The sequence below is a fragment of the Chlamydotis macqueenii genome, chromosome 6 (genome assembly GCF_036417535.1).
Source record: "Chlamydotis macqueenii isolate bChlMac1 chromosome 6, bChlMac1.mat, whole genome shotgun sequence".
In the NCBI taxonomy this organism is placed as follows: Eukaryota; Metazoa; Chordata; class Aves; order Otidiformes; family Otididae; genus Chlamydotis; species Chlamydotis macqueenii.
The window spans coordinates 23,266,640-23,279,280 of NC_141561.1; the positions used below are offsets into that span (position 1 = coordinate 23,266,640).

The window sequence follows — 12,641 nt, forward strand, 5'->3', positions numbered from 1 at the left end:
TATCACTAGGCCATGGATCCCCCACTGCAATCAGGACTCAGGCCAGCCCTTTGGACTGGTCTCCAAAATAAATAATGTTGCTTGAATTGTGCTCTGTGTGTGTATGTGTGTGTGTGTGTGTGTGTGTTTGTGTGTGTGCACGCATGCCTGCGGAGGCGGACGCAGTGGAGTTGTGGCCGAGGAACCTGAGGGCTGTGGGGGCCTGCACGTCCCCACGGGGCCTGGGCCTCTTAAATAATGTACTAATATAGCTACAAATGGCCTAGAGAGATGAGAAACAGAACCTAAGTACTAGAAAATGAAGTAAATTACACTAACGTGCTCTGTGAACTAAAACAGCTTTTGAAAACTAAGCCCATTCACCTGTCTAAAGGAAGTGGATTCAGAGTATGTTAAAATATTTACAACATCCATGGAATGGTGCAAGTCAAAGCAGAACTGTCTTCTCTGCTGCTGCTCTTGTGACTTCCCAACCAATTTCACTCTCTCATTTTATTAAATAGAAGATTAAGCTGATAGTGAATTAACTCCCTTTCCTCTGTACCTGTCAATTCCTGTTGCTCTGAATCTCCAAAGATTTGCATTAATATTTTTTTTCCATTAAGCCACAAATGCAGAAAATCTTCCCTTCATAGCTTTTTCCAGTTCTCTCTTTTCTATGCTGAACTCTACCTGGTTTATCCTAACTTATCCTGGTCTGTCCTCTGGCCATTTGATACTCCAAGACTTCAGACTTCACAAATAAAAGCTTTTCACTTCCATTATAGCATCACATACAACCATAATTCTTTATTCTCACAGTTCTCACTGGTCTTTCTTACTCTTCCAGTCGTATGTTCTAAGGTCACAGCTTCTTCGCCCTTGTACTTATTATTTCTTCCTATGCTTTAAGCAAAAAGCCATTATTCTTTTTAGCCACATTTCTCTATAAAGACTGTCTGTATTGTGGCACGTGTCAGGTGACTTAAATGTAACTTCAGTTTCATATTTATCGGATAGGGCCTATGTTTCCTTGGTGCCCTGCTCAGCATAAGCTCAAAAAAGTTACCACTACACCAAAACAGTATATAGCACATGCATGTCTGTGCACATGCAGATGGGGTTTTTTTGGCGAGCGAGAAGGTGGTGTATTACCATCTCCTTGCCCGTAAGGAAAAGAAACACCATTTCTACTTCCCACTGTCTAGCACAAAACAATAAAACTTCTCAAGCTATCAAGGTGTACTGTTAACTAACAAGGTGTAATTTCATAAGAAGTACATACAGTAAACTTAAGTCAAAAGAAAAAAAAAATAGTGTTTTATTAACTACCACACTGTTATAATACACTTTAAACGTACAATAAGGTAGCCTTTAAATTTGAGGTGGTTTTAAGAATAACAAATGAACAGATTTCCAAATGTTTGTAAATAGGTGAACTGCAGTAACTATTGTTGTACATTTTTTGAAAACGGTATAGCACTTACAGACTGGCTATATAACTTCATTTTGTACATTTTTCTATAATTGAAAATATAAACAGTAATTAAAAAATAAAAAGAAAATTCAGCATAATAAAAAACATATATGTTTATCAGTTAAATGTACTGGATACATACAATTTTTAAGGGAAGAAGCAAAAAAGGAAAGATGGCTGATATTTAAATGCAGATTGACTAACCAAAAAACTAAACAACAAACAAGTAAAAACCTCATAAAACCCCTAGTTCACTATGACTATATCCATAATGTTTGGGAGTACTGTCAATATGGAAGTGACTTTTCTATTGTATTTGCATATGTTATGTTTTACTGGTAATTTACATGATGGCTTTTAAGGCCCTGGCAGACAGATGGGTTTTGGAAAAAGATTTGATTAAAATCACTGCTGAGACGCAATACACCTTATTTTTGGTCCTCCAATGTTCAAAAGAAGGGATATACTTCACTATAACATTTGCCTTACCACCCAAATGCCTCAACCTATACATATTTATTTTTTTTAACATTTTAAGCTTTTTAAACATTGGTTATATTGCCCACCTTGGTTATTGAAAGAATATTAACAAGACATCATTTTGGCAAATTAAATCTTAAACATGGCTTTTCAATAGGATTTAAAAGGTGACTATCCCTAGAGCTCCATGTTAAAATGTAGTTTTCAAAATCTTACAAGAGTAATGCTTAAAATATTGTACATAGTTAACCTAATTAAAATAATTAGCTTCAAAATGACAAGTTGATGAGCTAAGTAAAGCCTACACTATGTAACATTTGCTTGGAAACTTGATTTGTCAGTTATGCATAATAAAAATTCCAGTCATCAAGAAAATTACAAAATTTCTTTTATCATAACATGATTTCTTTTCACCCATCAACTTCTTTTATCTTACAATAGATAAATACCAACATGTTCTCATTTTTTTACACTAAACCACACAGGATTGATGCATTTGGTTAGACTACCATTTCCATCATTAAATTCTTTTTTTTTTTTTTAATATAACTTGGTAAAATTTCATCTCTTCTAGATTCCAAAAGTACCTACAAAACCCATGCAATTTTACCATTTTAATATACTATGGAATATCATACAAAGTAAGGCATTTCAGTGTCATGTATAACCAAGTTACTGTCAATCCAAAAATTTTTGCACATCAATAAAAAGATATCTAAGAACTTAGGAACAATATTCTTCTCACTACTGTATAAAAATAACCACAATTAATAGGTATCTTGTGTAATATTTACTCCATTGTCTCGTTTCCCGAAACTGTGACAAGCTGTAAAGGTATTTCAGTGTTGGTAAGAATATCCTGATTGCTGGTGCCAGATGTATTAACAGTTCCTATTCCTGAAACAGAACCTTGTTGAATATTTGCAAGGATAAGTGTTGTTCCTCCTGCAGTAATCAAAGTATCATCAGGTGTTGCTTCTACTGATGCCAGCACTGTACTGCTAGAGTGAATACCTTTTTTATTCTGATGTGTTTTAATGTGTTTGGCAAGGTGGTCACTTCTCATAAAGCGTTTTGAACATTCTGGACAGACAAATTTCTTCTCACCTGTCACAGAAGAGAAGGAAAAAAAAATGTTTTCAAGAACATTAAAAATATCACATGTACACCAAAACCTGACATAACTTACTGCCTTTAAGAGTCAGAACTCTAACATCTATACACAAGAGAAAAGCCATACATCATGTTAAATTTCTAGACACCCATACAAATCCTTTAAAGTAACCAATTTATTTTTGTGTGTCTCACTGACTTTGGGGAGATCTTTCAGGCAAGCTAAAGAATATTGCCATCTCATATCCTCAGGTTGCTAAGTTTCACTGCTATTATTACCAATAACTAACTTTTAAGAGGAGAACAAAACCTCCCAAATGATGGGCAGGGACAACCATATGAGCTCCTGCAGAATCACACTTAAGACTGACAGACAAGATCACAGGGTAATTCAGGCCTGAAGGGACCTCTGGAGGTCTCTAAGTAGCATCAGCCATGACGTCAGACCTGGCTGCTCAGGAATTTATCCAGTTTGGATGGAAACTGCAGAAGCTCTCTTGGCGTCCTCTTCCAGTATCTGGCTGTCCTCACAATGAAAAACTTTTTATTTATATCTGGTCTGAACCTCTCTTGTTCAATTTGTGTCTGTTGTCTCTCATCCTCCCACCAATGCACCACCATGAAAAGTCTGTCTTTGTCTTCTTAATCGTGGCCTTGCAGGTACTACAAGGTTGCTGTTAAGCTCCCCCCGTGCCCCTACTCTTCTCTTTGTGCAGCTGAATAAGCCCAGTTCCTATAACCTCTCCTCATGAGACAAATGCTTCAGCTTCCTGGTCATCTTGGTCACCCTTTAGTAAACTCAATCATGTTGATCAATGTCATTCTTATATTGGGGGCTGAAAACTAGATGCAATATTCTAGATGCAGTCTAACCAGTGCTGAGAAGAAGGATAATCACTTCCCTAGAACTAGTGTCTCTGCTTCTGTTGATATAGCCCCAGCCATCTTTGCTGCTGGCTCTTGCTCATGTTCTTGTTGTCTGTCAAGACTTTTCAGTAGAGCTGCTTCCCAACTAGTCAGTGCTTAGCCTGTGTTGCTGCAAGGGTTAATTCCATCCCAGGTGCAGTACTCTGTATTTATCCTTGTTGAATTTCATAAGGTTCCTATCAGCCCATTCTTTCAGCCTGAGTCCCTCTAAATAGCAGCCTTGCCCTCAAATGCATTGACCGGTTGCCACAGTTCGGTGTCATCTGCAAATCTAGGCAGCATGCACTCTGTTGCCTCTTCCAGGTCAGTGATAAACATGTTAAAACAGGTCAAAGGATACATCCCTGCAGTTCTCTACTTTTTATTGGTATGCAGGTACACTAGGAGCCATTAACCACACCCTCTGAGCTGGATCATTCAACCGGACTCTTTTTTTTTAAACCCAGCTGGCTGTCCATCCAGACAGACTGTAACACCCCAGCTTGGGTTCAAGCATCCAGCACGTCTAACAAAAGAACACCATTAGGTACAAAACACGAAATATTTTTCATAGACATTGCAAAGACAGTTTTCTAAGCAATGTAAATACTGATAAGCACATAAATTATTTATCTATTTTCATTGGGTTTTTCAAATAGTCTAATTTTCAAAGGTAAGCATCCTATAGAATGCAATTACAGGTTCAATTTGTAGGAAAATAGGTAATATAGACAATAGATTTGAAACAACCTGCTCCTTGAAAAGGTGGAAGATCTAGACTAATTTTTCTTTGTATTAGACAAAAGGAGAAATGTGAACCTGGAGTTTGTAATGTGTGGTCTAACCATGAAACTAGAAGATGTAGAATGATGCACCATCACATGCTCTTCCTTGGTTCTGTGAATGACATGTAATCTCTTGGACATCTAGCCCTCTGTTTTTATTTTTCTTTTTTAAAATTAAAGAAAAATATTGAAGTTTTAAGCTGGAACAACAGTTCTAACCTGTTTCAAACAAATGAAATGCATTGCTGAACCTGAATCAAAATATTCCAATTAAGTTATATTAAATATTAGGTTAAATGTCAGTTCTGACTCAAAAAAGATAGTAGTTTTTCCTCCTCAAACCTACTAAAAAACCCAAAGTGTATGCATAGCTCTAAGTATTAGTTGATTTTAAAAAAGTCACGCTACATTAAAATCAATCCAATATAAAGACCTGTTCTCCTCTTAAAAGTTATTTATCCGACCTCTCTCCATGACTTCTCTTTAGTTAAATGCACCATAATAAAAAACTGAAAACCTGTGTGCGTTCTTCGGTGTCGCTGAAGCTCATCACTGCGAGTGAATCTTTTGCCACAGAACATCCAATTACAAACAAATGGACGCTCTCCAGAATGCCAGCGGAGATGAGCTCTCAAATGTGACGTTTTCCCATATACTTTGCCACACCCTGGTATGTGACAAATGTGTTGCTTCTTTTTTCCCAAGTTGGAGCCTCTGTTAAAAAAAAAAAAAAAAAAAAAAGAAGAAGTTAATTAATTCTAATACATTCCTCCTAAATACCGATCATACATTTAAGTGGGGTTGCCTATACCAATAGATCTGCAAACAAAACTGAGCAGCTTCCCATTTTTGTTTCATATATAATCAGAAGCCAGTACACTCCATATGAAGCTGGAACTAAATTCTATAATACTACTCTGATCCTGCAACAAACTAAATTCAACAGCGTGTGAAATTTAAATGATAGTGTAATCTTTAGCAAGCATACATGTATCTGAAATTGGAAATACAGTCATCACAGTAGTTTGTAGTATTTAATGCTGAATTGCCCATATTTTAAATTTCTCCCAGTTTCAGTTTTTACTATACCAAAGATAGTTTTGGCAAAGAAAAACACAAATTACTGCAATTGCCAAAACGGAAACTGGAGATTTTGGCAACTGGGACGAGAACAGATGGGACTTTTGGCATCTTGGGGAAACCTGAGAAGCAGTTTGGAGTTGGAGGACAAGCATACTAACCTGAATATTTCCACTAAAAGGAGTGGCAGTGAAACAGCTGATTTTGCTGACATTTAAACTAATTCCTTGGGATTTCAGGGAAAAAAAAAACCAAAAAACAAAAAACAAACAAACTTCCATCAAAATGAACACATAATTCAGATAGTATAATCCAGACTACTGAGCTTGATGCCTATTTTGAGAAGCAGCCTCACTGAAATGGTAGATGATTTGATTCAGGGGAAGCACCTAACACAAAAGTCAAACTTTTTCTTTTTTTTTTTTTTAAAAAAAAAAAAAGAAAAGAAAAACCACACACACAAAAAAAAAAACCATCCACACCAGAGAGAGATAAAAGCCTCTGAAGACCCAGAGAAAGAGATCATTCTGGCCAGCACAGGGCATCATGATTGATTTTAGCCAATTTAAGTGTTTGCTGCTAAAAGGGGCACTCCAGGGAACAGATCTGGCTGACAACGCAGCTATATGAATGGTAAATGCTGGTACAAGGGAGGATATTGGAAAATGCAGCCAAGCATCAGGCCACCTTATTCATCAGCAATGTTAACTTGGAACAGCTTAAGTGGATTCCGAAATCACAGTCTTGGACACTCCATCCTCCATGACTGATTATACAATTTTCAGTTGCATCCCCAGGGCAATTTTTTTTCCTTAAATTGGATGCTGAACTTCTGCCTAACTGTCCAGTGGCTGAAGGATTTGTCAAGCAACTATTAGACCTAGATTCTCATCCCTGCATTCAGAACAATTCTGGTTTACATCTAATGAGGGTTCAGGGCAAAATGCATATACCTTTTAAGGAGATAGCACTTACAGCAAGCATTTTGAACAGGCACAGAAATTAACTGTAAGAGCTCACAGCACATAAAGAGAATTCCAACCTAACCACATATATACCTGTAACATTCCAGAGAGTCCAGAAAAGTAAGGACATAAAATCCAATTAAGTCCTAGAAAAAGTTTCTAATAAGTCTCAATATAGAGTGATCTTCATAGTGCTTCATTAGTCACTTTGTCTCAGAAGAAAAAAAAACTCTCTCTGTTACATACAAATTAGTTGTCATGACAATGTAGGTTTTGACTTCAGAGCTAATTCAACGGCAGTAGAAGTATACAGCCCAGAAGGCTTTTGACCCTGCTGTGGTAGCAGCAGACTCATAGGAGCCTACAGATATAGTAATAGAAGAGATTCTGCTTATCTATCTTTTCTTTGTTTGTTTTATCACCGTCCCCCAATCCTTAGCCTCACAGAAAGTTCACTTACCTGTTTATCCAGCTTTCAAGCAAGAAATTCTCTGACACTTGACCTGACATCTTAAGCTCTTCTGTCATTATTGGCTTTGCTAAGAATACTTTTGACTTAGAATCATAGAATCATAGAATAGTTAGAGTTGGAAGGGACCTTCAACGGTCATCTAGTCCAACCCCCCTGCAAGGAGCAGGGACATCCCTGACTAGATCAGGTTGCTCAGAGCCTCATCCAGCCTGGCCTTGAACGATTCCAGGGATGGGGCATCCACCACCTCTCTGGGCAACCTGTTCCAGTGCTCTACAACTCTCATTGTAAAAAATTTTTTTCTCATATCTAATCTAAACCTACCTCCTTCTAATTTAAACCCATTACCCCTTGTTCTATCACAACAGGCCCTACTGAACAGCTTCTCCCCATCTTTCCTGTAGGCCCCCTTGAGGTATTGGAAGACCGCTATCAGGTCTCCCCGGAGCCTCCTCTTCTCCAGGCTGAACAGCCCCAACTCTCTCAGCCTGTCCTCATAGGAGAGGTGCTCCAGCCCTCTGATCATCTTTGTGGCCCTCCTCTGGACCCTTTCCAACTGGTCCATGTCCTTCTTGTGTTGGGGACTCCAGAACTGGACGCAGTACTCCAGGTGGGGCCTCACCAGGGCAGAGTAGAGGGGCAGAATCACCTCCCTCGACCTGCTGGCCACGCTCCTCTTGATGCAGCCCAGGATGCGGTTGGCCTTCTGGGCCGTAAGGGCGCATTGCCCACTCATGTTGAACCTCTCGTCTACCAACACTCCCAGGTCTTTCTCCTCAGGGCTGCTCTTGATCCAATCCCCGCCCAGCCTGTATTTGTGCCTGGGATTGCCACTACCCAGATGCAGGACCTTGCACTTGGCCTGGTTGAACGTCATGAGGTTGTCACGGGCCCACCTCTCCAGCCTGTCCAGGTCCCTCTGGATGGCATCCCTCCCTTCCAGCGAGTCGACGGCACCACACAGCTTGGTATCATCGGCGAACTTGCTGAGGGTGCGCTCTATCCCACTGTCCATGTCGCCGACAAAGATGTTGAACAGGGCCGGGCCCAACACGGACCCCTGAGGGACGCCACTGATGACCGGTCTCCACATGGACATTGAGCCGTTGACCACCACTCTCTGAGTGCGGCCATCCAGCCAACTCCTTATCCACCGAGTGGTCCATCCATCGAACCCATGCCTCTCTAGTTTAGAGAGAAGGATGTCGTGCGGGACAGTGTCAAATGCCTTGCACAAGTCCAGGTAGATGATATCCGTTGCCCATCCCTTGTCCACCGATGCTGTTACCCCGTCATAGAGGGCCACCAAATTGGTCAGGCACGATCTGCCCTTGGTGAAGCCATGTTGGCTGTCACCAACCACCTCCTTGCTCTCCATGTGCCTTAGCATGGTTTCCAGGAGAATCTTAATTTTCTTTTTTCCAATGTCCCAAAAGAAGATAATTTCTTTGGACGAGGACAAACATTGCCTTTTTTACTTCTCCTACCTCAGCTGAAATGTCCATTTTTGGTAACCTTTGCTACATCTAAACTGGCAGGTTCACACTCTTCCCTGACCTTTCCTCAAGCCAAGATTAAAAAGCAAAATTAACTGTAATGTCAGGCATTTAAGTTTGTGCTATGCCACCTACACAAAAGCTCATTATTCACAAGTTTTGAACATTCCGCCAATCTCAAAGGCATTTAGCAAAATGTCTTTAGACTGCCCCCTTTCTTTTCTAGTCTAGCCCAAAACACCCAGCTCCCCAGACTTAAAAGAAGACATTTTCTATATTCCTCTTTTTGCTTTACTGCAACTAGTTCCACAGTTCTCAGTCTCTGCTTTCACCTTCATGTAACGATTCCGTTCTAGACAGCTCTTCTTCAGGTTCTCTTGCTTGGTGGCTTAAGGCATGCAGCAATTGCGGTGCAAGGCAAAGGAACACCCATGGCTCTTCTCCATTATACAGTCTTGGTAACTGAAAGAATTCTCCACAGGATCCCACTATCCTGTCTCTTTAATTGCCTGTCCAACTCCATGTAATTCTAAGAACTGCTCAACCTGCACTTACTGTAACAAAAATTATTTCTACATTTGATAATATATTTCTGTATGTAGAATATTTTTCTTGTATTTGGTATTTCATCCTCACACCTTCTCCAAGTATACTATAGTTTTCCCCTCCACGATAATCTGTGCAAGTATTTTGTAACTTTGCATGATACAGTACATAAATGTGACACAAATGACAGGAAATCACACCAAAAGTCCCTTACCATAATTTTAAGATTCTTAAGTCAATCATTTGAAGTTGCTTAATTGCACCTTTAGCCTAGACTGAAGGAAACCAAGGTTCAACATTGTCAGCTTACTGTGCGTAGGTGGTGTAGCACAGGTAATTCTGAGCACCTCACCTAACTGGTGACAGAATTCCTTAGTGGACTCTGAAGTTCAAAGTGAGGGGAAAGGTAGAGTTTCACAGAATGAAATCCACAAGACAACTGTCAATGAGTGAGTGTATTTATTCTGCACAGCTTCATATAGGCATCTGCATGTTTGCTTCATGTGTGCTCTAAAGTGACTGGATATGAGCCAAATTCTATCTGGACGTTTTGCAGCTGTGACAGTCTGGCACTATGCCCTAATAAGCCATGGTAAGAAGCCTTTCTTGCTGCACTGGCCAATATGCACTATCACAAAAGGATACGACTCAGTCCCACTCCTCATGTGGAGTCTCCAGATCAATATTTAAGTATTTTCATAGTACATTTTAGCTTTATAAAGATCGGAAACTATGTTTTTCAGTAACCATGCAGAATGCAATGGTTTCAGCAGGAGCCACTTTAATCCACCAAGAAACTGGACTTTCAGTCCAGTAGTACTTCAAGGAGGAACATCAAGTATTTAAAGGGTAAAACATACACTTATTAGTTATTTTAAGAATGTGTATTTTAGAGCTACGTACCTGAAGCGGTACTCAGAAGCACTGTTCCTCTATAAATCCAGACAGTAGTACTTATATCTCAACTCCAGATGTATTGAGAGGAGGGTGAAATCTCCAGATATAACTGAGAGGAGGGTGAACTTTCCACCTAACTTCAGACACTCTAACTAGAAGCCTAAAACAGTCTGTTTGGGATCAGAGTCATCCTTTGAGGTACGTAACTCACTCACTCTCCACTTGCTTATCCCCTACTTACTATATAAGCATGAGGCTATAAGGTTTTAATTTACACATCTAATACATCATCCTCTTCCTTTCCTATCTTCCTCCCTGCCAAGACAGGTAAAGATAATAGTGGCTTCCTACTTCACAGGACTGGGTACAAATAGAAATCCTTTGAAGACTGCAGTGTAGTCTAATTCTGTATCAAGAGTCAAAAAAATCCCAATAAAAACCAACAAGAAAAAACAGAAAGAACCCCTCAACTCCCCATTGCATCCAGAAAACAGAAAAGACAAGAAATGCCAAAACTAAGGCTACACGAAAGATGAAATTATGATGAAGTCTGCGTATGTAAAGCCACGTACCATCTTTTCCTACCCCATTCAGTGCACAGGAGGGACAGTATTCATTGAGTGAAATGCTATTCAGCTTTTTTATATTGATTTAACGTGTTTTTCTTGTCTTACTAGTTTCATATTATTTAAGTACTACCTTAAATACAGAATTATTCATTTCCCTAGGGTTTTTTTTCTTCCTTCGTCATGGGCACTCACAACACTCACAAGTGTCTAAGCAATTCACAAACATTAATGAATTTATTGTCTTGCAACACTCCTGTGTAATGAACTTGAACTAGTACAATCATTTCATACATCCAAATATGAGGCAGAAAGAGATTAAGGCCAAAATTGTCAAACACCCACCAGCTTCAGGTGTCAAGTTCAATATAGCAGAAGCATATTTTCTTAGAGTACTGTAGATGTTCACAATTCAGCTCAATCGACTTCTTTACAGGAATGAACTCAGTATTTCTGCAGTGGAAAAGGTGGGGTGGATAGACAAACACCTCCAAAACTTCAGAGCCCTGTTGCTGCAGTCCCGTATCTTGTTCCCTAAATGCCTTCCAATTTCTGCAACAAGTGAAGCAGGTGCCAATCATTACACAGCCCTGATTCACTCCCTGTGCATCATCCATCCCATCCACTGGACAGCACTGGGGTCATATGAAAAAAATAGTATGCAGTCATGTAATTAGAAACCAAATGATAATGTATATGTGCAAGGGATTAAATTAAAGTTGCCCAGGATATCTTAACTTCAGCATTTGCCAACTTCCAAGTTTTCAATTTTCCAACCTTAACATCATTTTAAAAATTGTGAGTGCTATCTGAAAAAATTCATAAAAGCAAATGTCCTATTATCTGAAACTCCACGAGTCATCCGCAGAGTTGAAAGACAAATTGCAACTCAGAATTGCAGCACTAGAGATAAACAGTTAACTGTAGCAGCTATGGAACATAGAGGGAGAAGAAAAATATTCCTCCAAGTGGGCTTACTCCTTTTTGCTAGGCTCTGAATGAATTCTACATTCCTGTGGGAAAGTTGCTCTAGCAACTGTAAACACTTTCACTCTTTTTCCGTTTCCCCTCCTTGGTCTCCTTCATTATCCTGTTTCTATTCCAGTCCTAATTCTTTTCACATCCTGACCTCTTGTCCTACTTTTCCTACTTACTTTGTACATTTGATGTGTCCAGTCCTTCCTTTACAGTGGATTTCAGATTCTCACCTATCTAAACTTGGTCCTAGCTCTTATTTCAACTCCTTCTCAAATTCCCATATGAGTTTCAGTCAGACTACATCCCTTCCAGACTTCATCAAAACCACCTCTCCAAAAGATTCTTTCTTGGGCTTCAAATTTAAAATTTGGTGTTACAACAACTCCACTTAGGAGGAAGAGGATTTTAGAGTAAGTATATCTCTGAATTAAAGCCACTGTAGTTTGGAATAGAGCACGAGGAAGATGCAATATGTGAAATCTCTATGTTTCCTAAGAGTATGGACAGTGCAAATCACATTTTCAGAGTTTTCTCCCTGACTGAATCAAATCTCAAGTCAGGTTGTACTTTGGGCAGATATCATGGCACAGGCAAGGTTCACCAAGAACTTAGAAATGTCTGTGCCAGCTTTCAGTAAACTACACACAGGAGAGGAAGCTGATGGACAAGGATGGTATATAACCTTAACTGCAGATATTATCACTAGCTTCATTCATGATGTTTTTGTCTTAAACACTTGGTATTTACTGAGCATGGTTCCCTAAGATATTACCTCTCCATGCTTGCAAAGAAGGTATCTAGAATATACAGCAAAAAAACCACAAGAGACACAATAATAGACATTATTCAGTCAGTATTCTTAAAACTCTTAGAGCCATAGCACACTGATAGGTTCTTTAAG

At 39.3% G+C, this 12,641-nt stretch overlaps 1 protein-coding gene across 3 annotated transcripts in view; it reads right to left on the minus strand.

Moving 5' to 3' along the window:
• Nucleotides 1-1,273: 1,273 nt before the first annotated feature.
• SP3 (Sp3 transcription factor) overlaps nt 1,274-12,641 on the minus strand; it is a 37,885-nt gene continuing 26,517 nt past the window's right edge. For all 3 annotated transcript variants that reach the window (XM_086750882.1, XM_086750883.1, XM_086750884.1), the window contains 2 exons: nt 5,258-5,454; nt 1,274-3,043 (listed from right to left, as the gene is read on the minus strand). In XM_086750882.1, coding sequence (XP_086607008.1) covers nt 2,727-3,043; nt 5,258-5,454 — 514 coding nt within the window. In that variant the 3' untranslated portion in view covers nt 1,274-2,726. The remainder of the gene's footprint in view (nt 3,044-5,257; nt 5,455-12,641) is intronic.